This window comes from Apteryx mantelli, chromosome 16, assembly GCF_036417845.1.
Source record: "Apteryx mantelli isolate bAptMan1 chromosome 16, bAptMan1.hap1, whole genome shotgun sequence".
NCBI lineage: Eukaryota > Metazoa > Chordata > Aves > Apterygiformes > Apterygidae > Apteryx > Apteryx mantelli.
In genome coordinates this window covers 19012467-19036479 of record NC_089993.1, presented here as the reverse complement: position 1 = coordinate 19036479, position 24013 = coordinate 19012467, and the positions used below count along the sequence as shown (strand labels likewise).

General features: G+C 37.8%; 1 protein-coding gene across 4 annotated transcripts in view; it reads right to left on the bottom strand.

Annotated features, from left to right (window-relative positions):
• Positions 1-24013, bottom strand: part of EPN2 (epsin 2) — a 49690-nt gene that overhangs the window by 11635 nt on the left and 14042 nt on the right. For 2 of the 4 annotated variants that reach the window (XM_013946200.2, XM_013946198.2), the window contains exons 2-6: positions 15833-15920; positions 13164-13938; positions 2649-2761; positions 1006-1098; positions 580-736 (exon numbers count right to left, since the gene is read on the bottom strand). In XM_013946200.2, coding sequence (XP_013801654.1) covers positions 580-736; positions 1006-1098; positions 2649-2761; positions 13164-13758 — 958 coding nt within the window. In that variant the 5' untranslated portion in view covers positions 13759-13938; positions 15833-15920. The remainder of the gene's footprint in view (positions 1-579; positions 737-1005; positions 1099-2648; positions 2762-13163; positions 13939-15832; positions 15921-24013) is intronic. The other 2 variants (XM_067306023.1, XM_067306024.1) reach the window with 1 other exon arrangement.

The following is a 24013-nucleotide window of genomic DNA, read 5'->3' as shown; positions in this document are numbered from 1 at the left end:
TTCAAAAATTGATTGCATGGATGTAGCATCAAAAGTTTATGAAACAGTGAATTTTTAACATGGTAAAAATCTCCATTTAAACAATTCAACCCATTTGGTTTTGACTGTATACACATCCTATTTCAGTAGGAGCAGTATTAAAGATATTGTAACTCAAAGCTACAGCCTTTCTGAATTATAGCATCCTGTCTGAGCACTATATTAAGCACTGACAAGTACCTCAGTCCATGACATGGGACCCAACCAGCAGTCAAACCATTAGCATCCACCCAGGATGAGACAAGTTGCTTCTGCTGCACAAAGAAAAACCGAAAGCTTCTATTTTCTTCTCCTTCTTAAGATTCAAAATACACACACACACACCCCTCAACTGCTCAAAAGAGAAAAGGAATGTAATTTCCCTTCATTTCTGCTTGAAAAATGATTTAAGGGAATGTTACTTCTAGTGTATGGAAAACAATCAAAATGGACTAACATACCGAGACAGGATGTTCTGCATTGTTACTGAGGAACTTGCTTCAAGCTCAATATTAAAAAGCAAAAACTTATAAGCATTCTTCTGGCAGGGTTTGTTCTTACCAAATGATTGCCACGGGTCAGAGGCAGTAGCTGCAACTGTGGATCCTCCCCAGGGATCAGTTTGGTTTGCAACAGCAGGAGGTCCCCAAGGTTCTGTTTTCTGTGATGCCGGTGCCGATGAGGGTAGGGCATCCATTAGGTCCAACAAAGTTGTATGCTGAGGGCAGGAACAGTCTGAGCTTTAATCAAGAGCATTACCAATCTGAAGCACAAACCCGTGAGAGTGAAGAAGCAACTATTTTTTTTTTTTCCTTTTACACACCTGCATTGACTAGTAGTTTGAAATTTAACCCACATGGAAGAAGCTTTAAGCTATACAACAAAGCAATCCCAAAAGCATAAAAGAGCTCAGTATTAAGCTATTTTGTGTTACTGTATTTCAGCTTTTGGCAGCATAACCGGGAATTTCTTAGTTGAAGGCACTACCTCCTTCTTTTTGGGAATTTTAATTGTGTCTCTGCGACTCTCCTCCAGAGCCATCTGTAATCTCAGATCATCTCCGCGTCTGAGGCGCTCCTCCTGCAAAGGAAATCAACACTGTTGATATAGACCATTAGCCTAGACTGTGCCGCTCCAGGTGGCTAGCCCCGTGGGCAGGACACTGCCCGGGAAGGCCTGTGCAGCCCTCCCTGCCACCCTAGGAGTGATGTGCACCACAGGCAAGTGCAGTGGGATTGCCAGGCCTATTTGCTGTAACTTAGACAACATAACGCAACCAGAGAAAAAAAAATTTCTTGCGACTCTCACCTCGCTCAAACAGAGGTCAGGAACAACCTGACCCCGTAACACCAATATAATAGTGTGATCATTAAGCCAACAGCAATTTTGCTGACTGAAATTTACCCTCATGTTATTTTATTCCCAATGGAAAAGCTATAAGTGAAACATTCTTTCCAAAAATTAAGTTACAATGCTAGAAACACCATGGAATTTAAAGACACAGTAAACATCCCATCTTTAAATTATTATAGCGCTTTTGATCATTCAAATCACCACTGAAGGACATAGCAATTCAAACTTCAGTTTTGCTGACTTTTGACAGCTTCCCTCCACACTTGATGCAAGTGTTGTATCTATAAAGAACGCTAAGGGAACGATCTAGCCAACTCTGTGCACATTTTACAGGTTTTTAAACGTCTCTAAACTACGTCTGTGGTAGATCCAACTATTTCAAGTATTTTTGCTTGCACCATGACTTTCAGAAGTTGACAAATTCCCCAACTGGCATTTCCCTTGCAATTTTTAAAGCTGTTTCAACTGATATATTCTATGTTGTTGTTTTGTTTATTTTTTTCTTTTTAAACTTTATTGCTAAATAACGAGAAAGTTTACTAGGTTATAGTTTCCCTCTCCAAGCACAGAGATACTAATGCTTAACATACAGCTGTAAGCTAAATCTTTCACAGGAAGCCTCTAAAGTACTGCAGAGACACTCAGTATGGTTAGCTTGAATTTTCACTCACAGCTGAGATTCAACAACTCCATTACATATTAACATGCAGTAGATTTTACTCAGAATTACAGCATTTACTCCAAAATCAGAATGAACCTCTTAAGAATTAACATATTAATATAGCCACTGTGATAGTTCAGGAGCTAAATTGTTTAAAAACAGGTTCTTTAAATATTCTAGCATTTTGCGTCAGATCACCCTTCTGTTCCAGACAATCTAACCAAATGAACAGATAATTCAAAATTCCCTTGTAATCAAAATTCACTGATTTTTTTTTCATGCTGGCCCCATTAATAAAGGCTTTCAGGACTAGTCCTGTTTTCAGTTCTTCATAACTGAAAACAGCTTCAGTAATGTGATGATTAACATCCTCCCACATAACAAAGTCTTCTTGCAAAATGACTGTCATCTTCCACTAGTCTCAACAGCACTGAGGCCATAGTCAATTTTAAAAAAGATAGAAAAATAAAATAAAAATAAAATCAAAGAGCAAACGTCTTCCAAAATGGCCATTCTCTCCCCCATTACACCTGCAGCAAAGCCAAGCTGCCGTTGAAAAAAAGAGGAATGTAGTCTCAGCTATTAACGCATGGACACTTTAGACCCAGGAACTGACCTGCTCTGCAACTTCCCTGCTCATCGCCAGCGCAAGCTGCAGTTGGAGCTCCTCTTCTCCGCTCGTCTGAGGCCGTGCCTGCTCTAGCTCTGAGGAAACTCGAGGGGACGTAGCTGTTGGAGACAAACACAGCAAATAACTAAATAACAAAAAGCCATAACAGGTTTGATTACCTCTCTTACCAGACGGTCCCACTTGCACGCAGCCATTCTCAAAAGCCAAACGATGCCAAACAACAACAGGCGCCCTGGGGTGCCAAGGGCCACTGGCCATCCTCAGCGCTCTGAGCTATCGGAGATAAAGTTCATACAAATAGCTGAACATGTTCAACTCTCAGCTGAGGCCAAGAAGCAAGAGAAAAATTTAAAAGGTAAAAATTTGTAAGATAGCTCAGTTGCTTTAAATGAAAAATGTTTCTGGGAAACAAAGACTTTTTTTTAAGTGGTGCTACTTTTTATATCAACAAAAATCAACATGCTTATAATGAATGCTGGATGCCCTGTCTCAGCAAATCAGAGCTTTGGAGAGAACAGGTCACTGACTTAAACTGTAGAATTAATCATTCAAGAAACATTTGTTGAAAAATCTTACATGTAGCAATGTCAATGTAAGGATTTGCTGGGAGTCAGCCAATACCATGGTAAAATCGGATACCACCCACTTTTCTGTAAAATAATACAGAGTCTTAAGAACAGTTCTTTATCTCTCCCATTCAATTGCTAAACATGCTCTGAGACAAACAAATCAGCTATTCATACTCAAAATTTACAAAATACAGGATCATCTTCTGTACCAAAAAAAAAAAAAAAAGGTATATAGGTTTGGGAGGGTTGTTTGTTTTTTAATCTGGCATGAAGACTTTATTAGCTAAGGACTATCTGATAATCTGCTTCCCACCGTCCCCTCAGAAGAAGAATTAAGGTTGACAGCTAAAATATATTATTTCTCAATAAACAAGTCATCTTCTCTTCATGTCTTCACTGCTGTAGCATGCAGAAACTTCTATCCCGATGGGAGAACTCTGATGTGTTTACCACTACACAGCAATTAAACAATTCCTGTGCTCTCTCAGATATTTTTACTGCAACCAGATTATCTACGTTGGTATTTTATCTTACTTTAGCATAGGAATTTCTATTTAATGGTTGGAAAGGGAATTACAATTTTGCAAAATATATATTAACATTTCACAAAAAAGGAAACATATTTTAAAGCTAGGATGTCAAACTCAAAAGAAATTAAGTTCCTTTTAAAGAGTTCAGCTGGGTATATAAAAATTAGATTGCCAAACAGTAATTTTAAAAACACATTTTCAGTCGCTACCTTAACCCTGCAACTATTTCCCAATTTTATGTCGCTCTAACTTGATTTCTAGCCAAAACATCCCTGTAAACTGTGTACTCTCCTCCATCATCCAGCCAGCAGGAGGGAAGCCATGAACGAGGCATGCCTTCTCCTTCCCAGCCTGCACCCCATACGCCATCCCATCCCAGGCTGTTTCTGAAGGGCCAAATCCATTTATCATGGGAAGTTAGATTCTTTCATGTTGTGCTGGGCCTGAAGCTTTCAAGCCAACCAGACCAGCTCATTACTTCGCATTTATAAAGATGTTACCGCTACCTCAATTCTATTACTTTTTAAAACTCTTTTTTCATAGAAAGTATCTAAATTTAGTCTGCTTCACTAGTACTTTTTTGCTTCACAAATTGCTGATGGGCTCCCCAGTCTATTTGTACCATTACAGACCTGAAGCAGGAATAAAAGGGACATCACAGAACGGGATGTCTGACAGCATGGAAAAGTATGGCCTTAAGAATATTCAGACTTTGCAAACATTTTAAAGACAAAAATAAAGAATTAAAAAGAAAATGGAATAAAACTCAGCAAGAGGTTACCAAAGGTAGACTATGACAGAGAAAATCTGATATCTTTCTCTGATCTTTTCGTCAAAAGGAAAAGCAGCAGAAATAATCTCAGTAAAGCATTTCATGATGCCAATTAGGATGTTAAAGAGAGGTTCATGTAAGAACTGTAAAGAAGTTAAAAAACAACACAGCTTAAGGAGAGATTATATCATACTGCCTATCACAAAGGAAGTTTACTAACAGTTTCTCAACAACTGACTTTGAGACTGACCTTAAGAAAAAAAAGGAAAAAAAAAAAAAGGAACACAAAATGGAGCTTAAGGGAAAATGCAAAAATAATGCTAAGAAAAATTGTCAAACTAGAGGGAGAAACTGGAATATAAAGAAAACAGCTGACTGAGAAGGGGAGCAATAGAAATAGGATGATATTGAAAAAGTGAAATGATTTCTTCAGTAACGGTATCTTCTACAAATTGGGGGGCATCAACTGGAAGTGACAGAGATGTAAAGAATTCTGTATATTACTAAAACATATGATAACTATCAGCCACTAACCCAATACAGCCATCATTAACATTAGCACTACTACGAGAAAGCATTAGTCAGAATTCATCTAACATGCCAAATGCAATTCCGGTCATACCAGTTCAATACAGATGATTTCAAAACTGAATGGATGTGGAGTTGCTTACCTTCAGAGAATATAAAATATTCTATATTTTTATCTTTGCAAAAAGAAGACTGAGCAGATTGCTAAATATAACAGGCTTGAAAATAGTACGGAGTGAGAAAAGCTATTTAAGATAAAGGGACAAGAACCAATGATTTAAATTGATCATGAATAAATTTGATATACAAATGGATGTGTATAACCTCAAAGAAGCAGCCTTCCAGCAGGAATTATAGAAGGCAAGAATCATAACTGGCTTCAAAACAGAGCTTGATAAGCATGCAAATGGGATACAACCTGGTCACCTGAGAACAGATGGCAACTGAACTAGGACCAAGAAAGTGCCTTTAGGTCTTCTGTTTCTTCAACTGCAACTACGGGTGGGGAGGGAATGTGATTTCCTTAACATTTTATACAAGAATTTCTCATCTCTTTCAACATAATTATATGTAACTAGGAAGCTGATGGTAGAATGACTTTAAAATTATGCGAAACAGGTTCATTAACTTAATTTCTCTGTTATTCCTCCCATTTCCACATGAAGGACTACTTACTAATAGTGCTCACCAGTTTCAGCTTTTAACGGCACACAGCATTTTTGCATTAAAAAGCCACAAGAACAAGTGACTGCATCCTACTCAAAGTGTCTTGCTTCCCCTCCTACCAGTCGTTGCTCTCAAAAGCGTGCAGGAGTGGCAGGCTCGCTTTGGCAGAGAGCTCCATTACCTCACAGCTCCCAACAGAGCCCAGCATTCAGCAGCTCCAGAATCTGAACACAGATAATAAGGGGGTCTCACATATACAGTTTATTTCTTTTCACTTTTAGGCTTTTCAGCAATTCATCCTACTTGGTTTTATTAACTCTAAACAGCACTGTAGAACTCATTCTGCAACAGCAACAAAGAAATTGTCGATTTGAGATTCTTCACTGTGTCTCGTGTTAAAAAACACCAGTAAAAATGTTGCTATTGTGCATTAAATATTATGAAGTGGTTATAAAACCACCTACGTTAAATGGTAGCCAGCCCATTTTTCCAAAAAGAATTAAAGGAAATTCAAAACAGCGCTCTTGGTAGTACTCTGACATGTTTTATCCAGCAACTTCACTTCCAAATTCCCTCAACGTTATAACTGTCCTTCTGTATTGGCCATGTATTGTATTAACATTTTAGTTGCAAGGATCTAGCATAGAGGTTATTGCCTTAGTAACAGTATCTCTGCCACACAAAGAATCTCTTATCCCACAGCACATGACAGTTAACTCAGATGTTTATGTAAGATGGGACTCAATAGATCAATTCTGACCCGGTAAGCCCTGCTTTGTTGCTGCTTTGAGAATTTGGAGATCCAGGCTTCTCTAGGCTGCTGAAAAGCAAATGTGTGGGGTATCTGCTTTTAGAGAGATAAATGCCACGGGCCTGTTTTCTCTACAACACTCTAGCGGGAGAGTAAGGAAATCATTTCCAACCTCAGTTAATCACTAAAGCAGGATTCTGCTCCACCATCTGTCTCTGTCAGAAGCTATGACGTCTTTTATACGTATTTACGGATAATTTACTCTATTTTGGCTACATTAAAAGCCCTCTGGAGATGCCCAAAGGTTTGCTTAAGTTAACAAATTAAAGCATATAAACAATACACAGCTAGAAAGCAGAGTCATTGTTTGCATTAATAATAAAGAAAAAAAGTCAATGCTAGCATGAAGTCAGACCTGGTTGTTTCATTCGAAAGTATGGGCTGAATTTTTAGCACCACTCTACACCAAGTAGTGCTACAGAGTGTCATGGAAAACAAGCCTCAGCTTTGTCATTTGCAGGAGGAGGCATTCTTCTTTAGAATTCAGTTTTTAGTCACGTTCGTTCAGAAAGTAGAGCCGTTTCCTCATGTGATTGTTTTTTCTACAGAAAATAGACAAAAACAAGGCTGACTTGGAAAATTAAAATAACATCAAGGTAAGAAACTGATAATAATCCACCAGGGAAACAAGCGGAGATTCTAGTTGTCAGTCTTCAAACAAAAGCCTATTAAAGATGGGATACTTTCAAAAAGCCAATCTAATCTCTCAAACTATGAAATGCCATGTGCAAATTGCTTAATCTAGAAGGAATTTTACAGTCTGCCTTTACATCGGGAATTAAAGAGATCCTTTAAGAATGGAAGTAATCGCACCTACTACTGCAACAAGGTGGAGCTGACCAGACCTACTGCATGATTGCCAATTCCACTGAAGGAGGCAGTCTGAGCACTGGGGAAATTCATTTAACACTAAACAGATCCTTAAGGCTTGTTTCAGTCGAACAGTAATTTCTCTCTCTCAAAGTGTCCCTACACTCATTTTTACAGACATATTGAGATAATTTATTGCAGCTACAAAAGTCTGGTTACACCAGTGGCATTCCCCACCTTTGCTTAGTGCACCACAAAAGCAGAAGTGTGATGAGAGGATTAAATCGAGTTGCCAAAAAAGCGACACCTGACAGACAACACAGGAATCTACCAATCTATTGTGACACCTCAAATTATAGAAATTATCAACGTAGCTGGTCAAGATTCATTCCTGGATGATAGGGCATATATTTCCTCGCTTGGCGGGAACACCAGAGATGTATTCCAATCTGCAAAGCTGCAGAACAGATTATAAGAAAATAATAGAACAGGAGCATTCTGAATTTCCTGTAATGACAAACCCAAATTATTAATTCCTCTGAATTATTTTCTACTCAAAGCAAAGTGTGAGACAAAAGGTGAAACAGATGATTGAACACAAACTTGCTGATGCATTGCAAAACTGCTTTTAAGCAAGGAGTCAAGTTAACGTGAATAATCATTGGAAATATTAAAACTCATCATTTCAGTTTAAAGAGAAGACCAAAAAAAATAAAAACAAAAACAAAGAATTGCTCCCAAAATCTTTAGGATGCAAGTTTGACAGACTCAGCATTTCACAAGATCCAGAAAAGCCCTTTTCACTCCATCTTTCACCAATCTTTTATCAAATAGGCTGTATGTATAATGAATCCGACTTCTCAGCCAAGTGGCCAACCTCCAGGCAAAGTGCTCCTCTGAAATTAGGTCACACTGTGCACGCTGTGCTGTCCCATACCCTGCCACATTTGTGTAAATGAAATCAGGACATTAAAACACACGCCAGTCTTGCTCTGCAAACACTTCTCAATGCAACCCAAACACAAGGCAGCAGATGGCCAAAGGAAAGGACATGTGCACAACCTGAAATAACACAGGTAGGTCCTGTGCTAGGTCTAACAAGACAACACCCTCTTTCAAAAGCAAGGCTTCAATAAACTTGATTTTAACTGGAAGATACAGGCAGTAGAGGGAGAGAACCCTTTTTTTTTTCCCCTCTTCCCCAGAGATCCTTCCGAGTTTAAGCTAATTCAGACACAGTGTCTTCTGCGGATAGGTGTGTCAAGGAGTTGGGGCTTTCCTCCCAGGTACAGGACTTCTCTGTCATTTTCCAAGAGAACAACTCCCATAAGCCCCCCAGCTACACAGCGTTGCTGCAGACTATAGTGCTTCCTGAGCAGCTACATCTCATCAACCACGACAATCTGGGACGGGTCTGCTAAAGACAACACAACTCAACTTTTACACACAGATTTTGGGGGGTGCAGGGGGGAGAACTTCTGCAGGCACAAGGTGCTCAAGCAGTACTCAGTCTCTCAGAGGTACCCTCAGCTGACTACCATACAGAAGTGACTTCTGTCCTGCTGATGACTCCAATGTAATGACAGAATAACATCCCTGTAGTAAGCCTCTGTTTAAAGAATACTTTAAAAAGACAGTTACTAGATTAAGACTGTTATCAAGACCAGTAATCCTAACTGCACTCCCAGGTTTGAAACAGCACCACAGTTCAGACTCAGAGTTCTATATCAAGAACGCCCTAATTTTCCCCATGCAGCTATAAATCCAGAATCTTATTTAACTGATTATTGGCAGCTGTAGGTGAAATAAGTCTAGGAACAAGAGACCTAAGTTTTCCAAACTGGGTGACTAACTTCAACCACAAAGATAACATTTAGACACATGGAAGCCAGACTGGAGGTAAGGTTTCAAATACTGACCTCCTATTGCTTCCTCTCGCCAGTAGGTTTAGTTTCAGCACTACACAAGAACACACCTTTAACTTGAAACAAAACACCTGAAATCAGATTTCATGCAAGTCCATAAAATTTACACATTTTCCAAAATAATTCAAATAAAAACTTCCACGTATTTTGTCATGGAATATTTAAGGAATAGCTCCTAACAGGAACATTAATTGCCTCTACCTTAAGATTAAAGGACAGCCAGTCATCCGCAGTATAATCAGAAATTGCTGACAAGATGGAGCTTGGGAGGGAGAGTTTCTTTGCTTTTAGCTTTGCAATATCTCTCTTTTTTATTTATAAATTACAAGACTATGACAGCAAAAACATACTATATTTTAACAAATGTCAACATCAGTCAGCAATTTTCACATGCCATAACATATCCCCTCTAGAATTATACAAGCTTCACAGTACAGAGATCCTCAGGGCTAACACAGTCATTAAGATAAAGCTTTGGTGGAAAGGACATTAAAACATTAAAAGCTCACATTGCTTCACCATTTCATTTTCCACAGTTTTTAATGGATTGGTAGAGATAAGATGAAAATATCTGCAAGGAGAAGGGAAAAATGTCTTCATCAACCAGTCTTTAAAAGGTCTTTTATATAAGGACAGGATTATACAGTGTGTTTTGACTGCAGTAGTGAGGGACTATGGTAAATTACCCAAGGGATCCTTTTCAATCCTAAATTTTCTCATACTACGCAGGCTATCAATATTACTATTATTTTTGAAGAAAGAGTGATTTGGGACACAAATACAAGCAACCCTACAAAGAAAACTTCTAGTTCAACAGCAAATACAAACACCAATTCACATAGGCACTGTCAGATACAACCCTACAAATATGCTTATGAAGCTAGCAAAGAACCACAGTTGGAGCATTACAACACCTTCCGAAGCAATGCTCTACAGCGTTGCTAATTCAACATTTTCCTGTATTTATACATGAAGAAAATAAAGCAAAAAGATCCACTTATCCAACATTGCACATGAAGTAACTGACAGGAGGAACAAATCTGAAACATTATTCACTGGAAGTTACTGTTTCGTTTATGATCTATCCTGATGAAACCATTAAGCACTTTCAGGGAGTTCAGTTTTTTTTGTTCTGAAAAAAAGGTATTAAAAATGAGGAGATTTTGTAGCCAAAGACGGGCTTTTCAAATAAAGGGAATGCATTCAGCTAAGAAGAATTCTTAAAATCTGGGATCCACACCCATTGTGTCTAGCAAGTAACGAAACTAAAAACTATCTGCTAATACCAAAACATTGAGAGCTGAAACATCATTTAGCTATATTGGTAGAAAGGCTCTTACACCTTCCCAAACTTTATTTATATTAAAATGTTAACAAAACATGCTAAATGTTTAATAGCACCTTCTTCTAAAGGCAGATCTCATGCTATAGATTGCAAAAGATCTTGCAGTTGAATCTAGATGCCTCTGATCTCCTCTCCAGCAAAAGAACAGAAGAATAAAAGGTAATTCTGTCAGAATACATAGTACAGCAACCATATCTTACAGTTATGATAAGGAGAGTATTTCCAAGGAGTTAAGCATAACTTAATTCCTTTTACATAGTTTACTAAATCCATATTTTCAGAACAAAAAAAGGTATCATTATAGAATTTAAAAAAAAAAAGATAGATACAATCTCTTTCACTTTAAAACATGAAAACCATGTTTTCCATTCAATTTAAAAGGCATAAGAATAACTCTGCATTTATGCAGGAAATTAAATTTCTGGATTTTGATGAAACTTTCTTCCTTTCCCAAGATAAAGGGCAAAGCTCTATATAAAGCTTTCCAATTATTTCCAATTCCACTTAGCACTGCTATTTTGTATGGTGCTAGTTTGCTTTGCTATACTGAGTAAGCCATCTGCATAAAGAAAACACATTAAAACTTCAGAAGCAACACACCATAAAAATTAACAACCATCTATATTTTTGCTGATAGATAATTAAGTACAGAAAAGTCTATAACAGATGAAGAACCAAAAAAAAAAAATCTAGGGTTTCTAAAGCTTCTTAGGCATGTGCTTCTGGGGAAGGAGAGAAAAGATTAAAAAAATCATTACCTGAAAAACAATACTGCAAACTGAGATATGCAGCAAAGTCATGCAGGCAAATAACATACATGCTCTGTATTGAAAGAATTGCCAAACTTCATTCCTGACATCTAGTATGCCATCAAAATTCTTACAATGTCCAAGGGACAATTCAGCAACACACCCTGTGTTGCTCAACACTGGCTGAGAGGAATAGTTTGAGGCCTCTGGTATTATTTAATACGACAAACAACACTAATTACATACACCAGTTAATGGAAGAGCTGGTGAAGAGCACTGCGGAACAAACAAAAGCGTTCTCAGCAGAGCCTAGCGACTATTCTTTCAGTCCATCAGCTTAAGTCAAAACCAACAATATTTCAAAACATTTCCTAAATTAAAAATTTTTGCTATAGTAGACAAGAGGATGGCAGAAAACAGACCTCAAAAGAAAAAAACATTATTATAGTGATAACAGGATAGATGTATTTTAAAAATTCATACTGAATCCATGCCCCAGTATCGCTATTACAGAAGAACTAAGGTGTTTGTTATTCCATTGTTAGATAAGGGACAGAATAGCAATCTTGTACCTGGAAACAGTCGCACACATTTTTTATTCTTTTTTGAGGAGGGGAACCTTGCATCCTAAAAACATTTCCTTTTGAAAAAATGGTACTTTTTTCAGCTTTTCTCTGTAGTTTTAACTGGACAGAGATATTCTTCATCCTAGCTTTATTTGTGCTGCCAACTTACTATTGACTTCCACACAACAGGCTGATACAGGGCAGGGGGACTGACACCACTCATGTATGTATAATTTGAGAAGTGCTTTGGGATACTGGGCACGACAAATTTAAGATTCTTAAAACTGATGCTCAATCAATTCACCACATTGGCTCTGTTACAGTTCTCCACACACTATAAGCATTCATTTAAAGAAAAGATTTTCCTTCAGAATTAGACCACAACCACTGACATTTCAGCCAAAGCAGCTTTCATCAGATCATTACTTATATTAAGAAGGATTTAGTGCCAAACCAGGCCTCCTCCTAACACAACAGGGAGTTCCCCCAAGCAGTGGTATAAAGAATGCATTCTTCCCACATCATTGTATTTCTTTTTTTCTTTCCTTTTTTTTTTTAATTAAGAATGAAATACGGTATTTAGAATGGATATTTGCATACCAAGAGCTGATAGCATAAATGAATATAATTTCAAATTAAACACTGACATAGTCAAAGTGTTACTAGTTTAAGAACTGTTGAGCAAGCAGTAAAGTTAAATGCCAATACTCTTCCTAAAATAAAACAGCAGCAACATAAAGAAACTATCTAGAAAAATGATCAAGGAAATACTCTGTACTTTTTAATTCTTCTGAAATTATACATTAGAAAAAAATAAAAAACTGAACATGACAACTTTTCTAACACTCCTTTTAAAACTAGAAACAAAAGAAATAAAAATCAATTAACAATCTCCCTGCTGAAGATCTATCACATCAGACGGGAACATATTCACAGAAACAGCTTGACATTGCTACCTTTTGGAATTGACAGTAAACAACTGCTTTTTAAATTGATTTACATCAACACATGCATCCTCTCCAAAATGAATGTTTAAGTACAGCCATTTGAAAAGACATTAGTACCCCAGAGCGGACCTACAAAGATTCAGCCATTGCAAAAAGCCCCTTGTAGTCTGTATGTTAATCTCCCTCGAAGGCACCATTTACTCTCACTTCTAACAGCAAGTAAGAACACAATGTCTCTGGAAAGGAGAAAAATCCCTTTTATGTGTATTTGTTTGTACTTACAGCCATGGTAAGATGCTGGGGAGCCTCCAGACTTTCCATATTCTTGCTCTGAGTAGCTAGTGGATAAGTTTGGCTGGCTGGAACCTCGGCCAAACGTGATCTGATTGCTACCCACTCCAGTGGCCACCTGAGCCATGCGTTCTTTGGTCTTCAGGGCTTGAGCCCTCTCTGTCTTCAGTCGCTCATCATCCTTCAGAAGAGACACTAACTGCTTGGATTTCTCCCTTACATTGATGCCCTGGTCTTTACCATCTCGATCAATATATTGAAAATCTTTTAATGTCTGAATAGCAAAAATATTCTCTTTACACTGCTGTGCCACTCTCTCAGAACCAGTTTTAATCAGGTAATCTAACAGAGTAAGGGCCTTGTATACGTGTCGCCAGTTTTTGCCATGGTCATTCAGCCGCTTCCAGATCATGCTCATAATTTCAGAAAAGGCCACAACATTGTAAGTCAGATCTGCTATTTCAGTCATTAATGAACTGGAGGGACCCCAGGGGTCATTAGAGGTTGCTTCCCGAACTTTTATTTCGGCTTCTGAATAGTTGTTCACAATGTTCTTCATCTGCCGCCTAATAGACGAAGTCGTCATTTTTATTTCCCTTTATAACAACACAGGCTCCAGAACACAAACAAAAAAAGGGTTATATTTGTTCTTCTATGAAAGTTTCTGAACTACGAAGACTCCGTATCAGTGACTGATTTGCAACAAGTTCCACTACAATCATTTCCTCTCTTCAAAAAAATGACACGAGAAAATGAAAATCATGACCTGGAAAGGAAAGAAAACAAAGTATGTTAGTTGGGTCTTTAATTATTTCTATGTGGAAAGCAATCTGTAAACTGAGAAATTTTGCTAAAGTCAGCTGATGATTTTTCTCTCTATATTTCTTTAGGAGATCTGATTTTTGAAATCTTATTCTCCTCACCCCAATAATAACGGATAGACCAGCTACTGGAAATTCACATTATTTAAACAGGTAATATTAAAGTCCAATGTTAAAAACATCGAAACTGCTAAAGAGGACAAACAAAAGAAAAAGCCATACTGATGAAGATGCAAAAATTGAAAAGTAAAACAACCAATAGAAACCAAGTCTAAGGAATGAGTTATGGATTTACTTTCCAACAAGGTAAAAACAATCATAGAATTTTTAATACAGAAATCATCTGTTGTGTTGACAGCTTGCAGAGTTTAGATTAAACCACGTGAGAAATTCCCAGTTTAGCAGTCATTAGGTTCTCCCTAATGATTAACAATTTCACTGCATTGGTCTAATAGAGTTGTTGTACAAATCTGTGTACTGAGTGGATAAGAGAATTTCCTAAAAAAATTAACCAGGCTATTTTTGAGATCTCTCTGACAAACTTGAGGAGCACGCAGTTTCAGGGCAGAGATCCCAAACTGTGCTCTGTATTCAGTCAAGGCCTAGGGAAGAGAAATGAACACCAGAATGATGCATTACAATTCAAGGTGACCTTTAATGCTAAGCAGATTAGAGGGATTTTTTTTTTTTCCAAATGCATTTACTTTGTGCATTTGACAGCACTCATCAGATTCATAGTTTTTGCTCTGTGCATCTTTCACACAGCACAAAGGAATTTTTAATTATATGAAAATGAAATTATAAAACCAAAATGACTGGCAAGAAAACTCAAGGACAAGCTTTGGAGCCGGAAAGCCCTTTCAGCTATTTATTTAAGATCACTATGTTTCAAGTCAACAGAGGCCTATTAAGCTTTAGAATACATTACTTGAGTAAACAGACAGATTTTGATACTGCATTAACATAGTTAGAATAGTCATTGATAGTCGCCAGTCGTTCAAACAACAAGCTTGATTCCATAAAGAAATCTGCCACAAGGCGCATTTAAGATGTCCTCTAATAACATCTATCCAAACGCTTACAAGAAACAACAGGATCATTTACGAAAGACATAGGAAAGTGCAAAAGCAGCAATTTCAAGTCGAACTTTGTCATCATTCTTCAAATTACTATCACGAAATTTAAAACGAAAGTAGAATTAACAGATAACTTAGACAACGTGTAAATCTATTATTACTTCTTCAATACAAAGGCATATACCCTTTCTAGAAAACAATTCTGAAGTGAGTTAAATTACCCCAAGACAAGTCTGATGTCTTAAAGTATTTTATTCTGTTCCACAGAAGTTAATCTTCAGCAGAATAAAGATAAAAACAATTATGCTATCATGGAAAATTAGCTTAGCCATGAAATTAACATTAAACTTCAGGTTAACTGCATCATCCTCGTGTTTTCCTCAATATTTAAACCCAACTGCAAAAGAAGAATGCTGATCTGTTGTCAGATGACTAGTAGCAATAGAAAGAAAGAGTCATCTCCTCCAGAGGCTTTTGTAGCCCCGGAGGGGTTATATATTTCATAAACCCAGAATTTGAAAAAGATGATCCTGCATAAACATTTCAGTGCCACTCCTCCTCCTCTCAATATTTAAAGAGGTAAAGATTATAGGGCAAGAATCACTTCAAGGCATAAGCGAAGTCAAGAGTTCAGCAGGATTCAGAAAAAACAGGTATTTCTCTGTTAGACAAGAACACTCAGAATTCTACTAGTAGTCAAGAAAAATGACTGTGATTGAAAGAAAAACAAGCAATTCTTTCTTTAGGGTAAAAGCAGCTTCACCTCATTTGGGCAAGGAAGACAGTTCCCGAGTGGGCAGATTACTCCAGGATTATCTTCTGCAGGGCTTCTCACCCTTTCAGTGAAACACCTGAAAAGAGACCAACCTCAGGTCTAGCACATGGTGGCAAACTGTATGGTTCATTTGTCTCACGCCAGGGCGGGGGGGAAGTACTGATGTGCTGTACTGATTCTAAACATTGCCAGTAAATATTCATATGATAAAATCTAGCACCAGCCTTAACTGCCACATTGGCTTTTCTTTCAGTGGAATAACCACACCAAGAAAGATGTCCTGCTCACAAACTTGGACTTGAACCAGTGTTAAGGTACTGCCGTAAGTAGCTTCCATACTAACTTGCCTTCCATTCCTGTAGTAGGGTTCCTGCAGCCAAGTAATAAAATAACTACACTAATACCTTGACTGTCATGAGCATCATGGAAAGAAGAATTGATCTAAGCAACTCCAGTAACCTACAAAACAAGCAGCCAGCACCATGAGTGAAAAACAGTTCTAGGTTACATCTGAACCATAATCAATCCTACCTATATACTGTCACTTAACCACAGCTTCTAAAAATCAACATACAGTAGTCTAAATGGTATTTTTCTGTTAGCCAGATATGTTCACCAACAGTCCTTAAAAAAGAGCACCAATACACGTTATTAACCCTGAATTATTTTTAGGACGACTCCTAAGTGTCCAGTGCTGCTATTTTTTTCCACAGTCACAACTAAACATCAACACAAAACAAAATACAAAACAAAACTGAAGGAAAGTAGACATTGCAAGATAGCTAGAGGTAAACTGCACAAAAAGAACGGAACAGGCCCATAACATGGAAGCTAGAACTGAACGAGGCAGCAGTCTGCCATGAGACACAACAAAGCAGTTGGGTAAACACCACAAAGCATCAAAACAAAGTCAACAAAACATCCCAAACCAATTAGATTAAGAGTCCACCAAGTCCAACATCCTGTCTCAGACATTAATCCTCATGGAAAGAGCATGAGGAAAGAACACGTATATTCCCTCATTTACATTATCAGCAGATAAGCAGCTTAGACATGTTGGATACAACCTCTGGTGCAGGATATAACGGTCATCACTAACGGGAACACGCCCTCTGTCTCTCCTAATACCTTTTTCAAGCCATTAGTATTCCCTATTTCTCTCTCTCAGCAACCTAGGCGACCGTGCATGCAGGAACCGAACTCTGCGAACAAGTACTTCCTTTAGTTTGTTTTAAACTTGGACATTTATTCCTCAAGGTGTAGACAGAGGGCTCACATTTTAAGAAACAGAAAATTATCTTTAGCTCCTTTGTATCACTCCCAATTCATAGAAGTTGGCCATCTCCTTCCAAACCATAAGGCCTAATCCCTCTATTTGGAAGTTGTTCCATACCTCCAATCATCCTTGTTGTCTTTCCATGTTACACTTATTTCTTGGGATATACGCAATTCCAAGCATTTAAGATATGGCAGTAATGTGTTTATACTGCAACATAATGATTTCCTGCTTATGATTTATATTCTTTATCAAATAATTTCTAGCATACCATTTGCTGTTTAGTAGTTTTGCCTCTAATTTGCGTATGAGGATCTGGGATCGTTTCTTTTCCATACGCAAATACATTGAGACAATTTGATCTGCCATTTTATCACTCCTCAGATCTCAATCTTCTGCCATTCCTTTCAAATATTCAAGATTAATTTCAAATTTGACTACTGTGGTTCAATTTGGTCACCTCAGTACTTAGAAATGACCTGGAAAAGGGAGTGAATATTTGCAAAAGCACAGATCTTTGGCAGGATGCTTCACTGGAAATAACCCTTCACTGTGAGAACTGACCATATATTCCTAACCCAGTTTCCTGTCTTTTAACCAGTCATAAATCTATGAAAAACATTCCTGTCTTATGAGAGTTTTGTTTCTTTAGGGGCCAGGGATAAGAGGCCTTATCAGCATTTTTTTTTTTAAATAAACTATACTATACAACCAAGTGGCTCAGCTACATGTACCTCCACAGCTAAGGAATTAAGAAGTTTTATTATTTGTTACAATTTGACAAGCTTTTGAAAAAATCATTTTAACAGCGTACCTTATTTTTGGAAAAGTAAATTTTACAGTACATGGGAATATGTAGTAGTCCTAAGTAACACCAACTTTTGACTCATGAAATATAACTGAAGAATTAATAATAATCATAATATAAGCAGGCCCACAGACAGCCAGGGTGCAATTTTGCATGTTATGCCAATCTAACTATAAACTGACACCAAAAAGCAGTGGCCTCCCATCCCTCCGACTGCTTCCCCTGTACGTCTCTTGCATCAAACCTAGCAATTATGCCACAGCACAGTAAAGCTAATCAACCTCAGACCTAACAGAAAAGTAGCCTTTTTGCATTCGTTAGTCTTCTGCCAAATCAGTGAGCTGACCAGACTCGCTGCACACTGACACGATCCTAAGTCCAGCTGCAAGACAGACAGTAAGAAAAAGGGTGAAAATAATCTAACTTTAGCCTGCCTTTGAAAGGGCCAGATTAAATATAAAGTTGTCAAGCTCCAGAAAACAGCATCAGAAAGTGAAGACCGTTCATTACCACCCAACATAACCACATGCACTAGTAACTTGTGTACCTAGTTTCAGAGAAGAAGCCAAATGAACAAAGGTGTGATCCAAGGCCCAGCTGTGTTCTCCACACAGGAGAGACATTCTCCATCTAAACTAAGGAGCAGTATTTGTGGTTTTGCAGCAAAGCACAGGCAAGAATCAGAATACAAATTATGCCTCACTGAGTACAAAAACGGTCTGCAGAAAAAAACATATTTGGGAAAAAGCTTAGGCTTATGTTTAGGATTTATTATTTAAATTACCAAAAAAAATGCACCCCAAAAGCAAGTGAACAAGTGAGTTCATACATGTCCAGTACGTGGACAGGCCCAATTTATGACAACTTCTGCAAATTGGAAGCTTCATTCTTGCAAAGCTTCTAAAGAAGGCTACTAAAACAGAGTAAATCTAAAGAGTAATGCTTTGCAAAAACAAGAGTAGAGCAAGCATTTCAAGAAGAGAACTCACTGGATTAAGTGAAGCAAGCATTCTTTATTCTTCCAGAAAATTAAAAATCTCACTTGTTATTCTATAATAGAGTCAAAAATCGTCAGTCCAAAGGTTTACTTATTAATAAGCTGACACAATTCATTACCTTATCTTTGATTCACGAAAACAAATACATTAAATAAGAACCAGATTAATGTCCACACTTTTTAATTTTTCCTGAAGGAAAGAGATGTTTTCTCATACTATTCCACTTTTACCCCAGTAAAGACAATTTATTCTGAATTTCATTTTATCATATTACAAATGCAAAGGATGACGGGGTGGAAAGCTGACAGGGTTTTTTTTTCCCCCACATGCTAGTTTTAACAACATGTGAGACAACTATTTCAGCAGTAGTCGTAACACTCACTCTGAGAACTCCATATACCTTTCAGTATCTGCTTTACAAACTGTCTGCTTCCACACCACACAAACCAAACATTTACTTGATTATTATAGGTCACAGAATACCATAACAGCCTATGTTATGGTTAAAGAGATCAAAAAGCTGAATAACTCTACAGCATAAAAGTGAAATAACATTTTTAATGCATGATCAGATATTTATATAGAAAGTTTATATTTTTTCAGAGACCTCAGTGAATTAACATCTCACCAGCAAACCACAAGGAAGTACAATACACTTGCAACTTCTGCAAAAATCAGGCTCTGCCTTTTGAACAGTACAGTTGCAACTACAGCAGAAAGTAAAACTAGTTGATTGAAGCTACCATTCCTTGCTAACAACAGGAAAGGCGCAGTCAGCTTGAACAGACTTTCTTTAAAAGGTTCAGCAGAGAGGGGAAGAGGGAGTTGTTCTGTCTTGCTCAGTTTAGGTGAGCCTTCCAAACTTTCTTCCCCCCAGCCCCAACAGGCCATTTTCTCTGCTTTAGAGGGACCTTGTCATCTTTTGATAGAAAAGGAAACATACAATTCTGTAGACAACAAAGTGAAGTTTACCTGTGCTGTCAAGAGTAACCTGGAGCGGGGCACCTAATATCCTCTTCCTATTCCAATAGTTTCATTACACAAATGACCCTGCTGAATTCTCATGGGGCTTTTTTAGATACAAAAGGCAGACAGAAGAAATTCTTGACTTAACTTCTTAGCAGATCTCTCACAAGAGATTACATTCACTAAAGGAAAACTACATGCGGAAACCATCTTTAATTCACTAAGACTAACACAGAAATGAGGCCAAGCCACAAAGTCCTTAATAAACTTAGTTCAAAGAAACAACCATACAAATCCACCTATATACAGACTTTCAACAGAATCCATTCACATCTCTGGAATGTAAAACTCAAACTAGGGTTTGTCTGCTCTGATAAAACACCCTTCACTTCAAGCCTTAAAGTAAATATATAAATAGTCCAGCTAAGTATGGACTAAAAATATATACATGTATAGACAGGTTTGAAAAGCCTTTCACATCAAGTGGATATTAAAAAGAAATAAACATTAAACATAAAAACAAGGTTAGCCAGAATATTGGCACAAAATTTTAATTCTGAATTGGACAGTATATTAGACAACACATATAAACTAGATTAGTCATTTATTGCCAGTATCGTATACAAAGTGGCTTTTTGAAAAGTTATTAATTTGGTCATTATTTTGTGATATCGAGTCAGTCTGCACAGATATAAGACATCTTAATCCACATAAAATCATCTCCTCCCCCTTCCCCAAAATACATGGAAAGATAACTACCAGTTTCCATCCAAAGATTCACAGTGCAATAATAAAAAGACATTTTGCTGGTTACCACTAGCAAACGCACTCAGATAGCTCAAACGGGTTCCCTTATTTGGTTCACAGGACAGTCCACAACAGCTATGCTGACAACTGAGAGCACAAGACTCTGTAACACTGGGGGGCATGGGGGGGCTATCTCAAGCCAGCTGTGCTGTTAAACAGGTCGGTACTATGAAAGTGTATCTTCAGTAACAAAGGATCCAAACAGTACCATCCTGGATATTTGTATCCAAATATAATTTCAAAGGAGTGCAAGTGAAACATAAAGCCTCAAAGAGCCACAAGAGCCTCTTCTACCTAAGATGTGCTGGAGCAGCTATGAGGAGTTTCAATGTATTACAAAGCAGAAGCGTGTGCTTTACCTGCAAGATTTGAATACCAACAAATAGCTGGAAGTCTGATCTTCAGTCTTGCTCTCCTTACCATCGTAATAAAATGATAGAGGCAGGCAATCCTAGGGGACTTGTTTTCCAGGATAAATTAGAGAAACCAGGTCCTGGAGAGTGCTTCTTACCAGTCTGCAAAGAATTACACTGAAAGGCAAGTGTTGCCAGATGCTGACTAAGGAAAAACTTCCCCCAGACAGACAGAAGCTGACACCACACCTTCACTGCGCAAAAAGCACACACACACCCCCCAAACCGTAACAATAAGTCACCTTTTATTTATGGCAAAGTAAAAGCATTCACATTGCCCGACACTGTAATTCTCATCCTAGTTTTCCTGTGATAACTTATGTGTACGAATTGGAAACTGCTGTGCTTTTAGATATCCTCATTTCCCACAAAGAGGAGCCAGAAATCATTGATCAATAAATGGAGCACATGCCTTTATTTAAAATTCAGGCATATAATAACCCCCAAAAAAATGATAGCACAGACTTTATGTAAAAAATATATACACACACACACTAGATATACAAGAAAGTCTTCAGCTGCTTCAAAATTTTCATTCTGTTCCCACACTGCCAAAGAAATTCTCAAGCTTAATTAATTCCCTTTCATATCTTTTTTCCCTATTCATAAATAATTCAAACAGAACAACTGGATGACCAAGAGGTTATCGTTATACTGGCTACTGTATAATATGCTACTTTAATACAAACATTGTTTCCGAAAGCAAACAGGATGAGGGGCAACTGTACATTGTGATGCCTTGGAGAAGAGTACTGAGAGAAGCTAAGCTGCTTGGCACAATACATAAAAGCCAACAACCAGCACACTTAGTAGCTCTCTTGTGCTATTGTACAGCAGAGCAAACAGCAATTCATGCGAATAAAACAGCAAAACGGAGACAGCGAAATCACCGTCAATGCCCTCCCTTAAACTTCAAAGTTATTTACAAAATTAGCTAGAAATACAGATTGACAAATGGTTTGAAGAACTGGGCTAACTTCAGAAGAAAGGTTTAATTTACATTCTACAAAGTTTAAATGCTTGTTCTCCTCGTTAGTGTAATTTCTGAGAAGAGGACATTGTTCAAATTTAAAAATTCTGGAAACTTTCCACTCCCTTTTATAAATGAGAACAAGGTCAGCTTTCACAGACAGCAGGTGGTCAAATGGTTTCTTTAAACAAAGAGTTAATGCTGAAAGAAATTCTCCTTCAAATTTATGCATATTCATGAACTTCAAGGTTAGATTCCACACTATTTTTACAGCCATACCTCGGACTCACAGAGATAAATTAAGTCCAACTTGTACAGCAATTTAGCTGTAAAACAGATTTACATACACAAATTTGTCCATGTTTTATCCATAACACCTTTTCTTATTACATGTCTACTTAAATTAGGAGGGCAGCATTTGAACTCAGTGGAGGGCTTATCTCATTATTCTCACAGTCTACGGAAGAGAGGAGGGGGGAGGTGGAAATCTAACAACTTTCATTTTATAGCGGAGAACACGGCAGCCTTACCTGACTGCTTTACCTGAGGACCTGCAAAAGCCAAAGTCAACAGTGATTTGACATTTGCAGTTACATCTGACTTTGCAGCCGGTAACACAGCTGGAATTATTGACAGTGTGGGTATTAGAGGCAAATATGTTCCCAAGTGCTGCGAAAGGGGACAGCCTCTGTAAGAGTCACGCAGATCACTGCAAATGATCCAAATCCGACCTACACTGGAGGTCTAATTTTAGGATTACAAGCTTTGACAACATCTCTTTAAAAATAACACATTCCTTTGCCTATGGCTAGGTCAAGTGTCATCGACAGTACTACCTTCATTTCGTGCAGCAGATCTCAGTTTATTTTTCACTCGTAATACAACAAGTGCCAGATGTGTAATGAATAACAGAATATTGCAGAATTACAAAACAGCATAACGTCAAGGCATTACGCACTGAAAGAGAAATTCTAAATGCAAATTAATCCAACGCTGCAGTGAAAATATCTACCCAAAACTCTCAAAAGGTATTTGTTCTCCGGGGATTACCTACTTGAATGAAAGCACTTCATCCTTCATCCTCACAGAGGATGAAAAAGAAAAAAAAAGAAAAAAAAATCATCCAACGCATGCCTTAAAAGGCAACAATTCAAAATAAATTCAGTTTACCATGTATATTTGAGGAGTATTTTCAACTGAATTAAAGACAGTAGGAGACTTTCCCTCCTTCTGCACTCTCATTTTGGAAGAGAGGAAGATACCCGATATTCTTGCCAGAGGGTGTGTCTTAGGCTCTCAGAGAGATTAGCACAGTCCAGCCTTGTCGCTTAGGCTGCTTACTGGGTGACGGGCAACAGCCGAAGGCGGAAGCCTTCTGTCTTCTTCCACCAACTCAGAGCCCTGATCTGTCACCCTGAACACAGGCTTGGTGTATTTCTTTTTTCAACAACTGACCAGTGCAAGGACACTCAAATTGGTACACAATATAGAGGCCTAATTTAAGAAAATACCTATCACTGATCAGGCACCTTATGAGCATCTCAATGATTTTATGCATTCCACATCACTACCACTTTGGAAGTGTTGGCTGTTGCACGTAGCAACTTGGAACAGGTATTAGTCTATTCAGAGTGATCTACTTCTGTTGACCTTAACCATCCTGAAACACACATTTTCTCCAGTTTCTCCTAGATTTCTGTTTCAGGATGGACCAATTCAACAGGCTACTCTGATCACTGGGGGAGGGGGAAGAATACAGTCTTTTAAATTTCTTATGCAGAAAAGAAAAGAAAAAAAAAAAGCAGACCACTGTAAATCAAGGTATTTCACTTCTCACCAGCATCACTTTGTTTCTCTTAGAAAGCCATCTAGATTTATAAACTAGCTATTAAGCTGAGCTTTAGAGGGGCTGACACAGATACACATGCAAA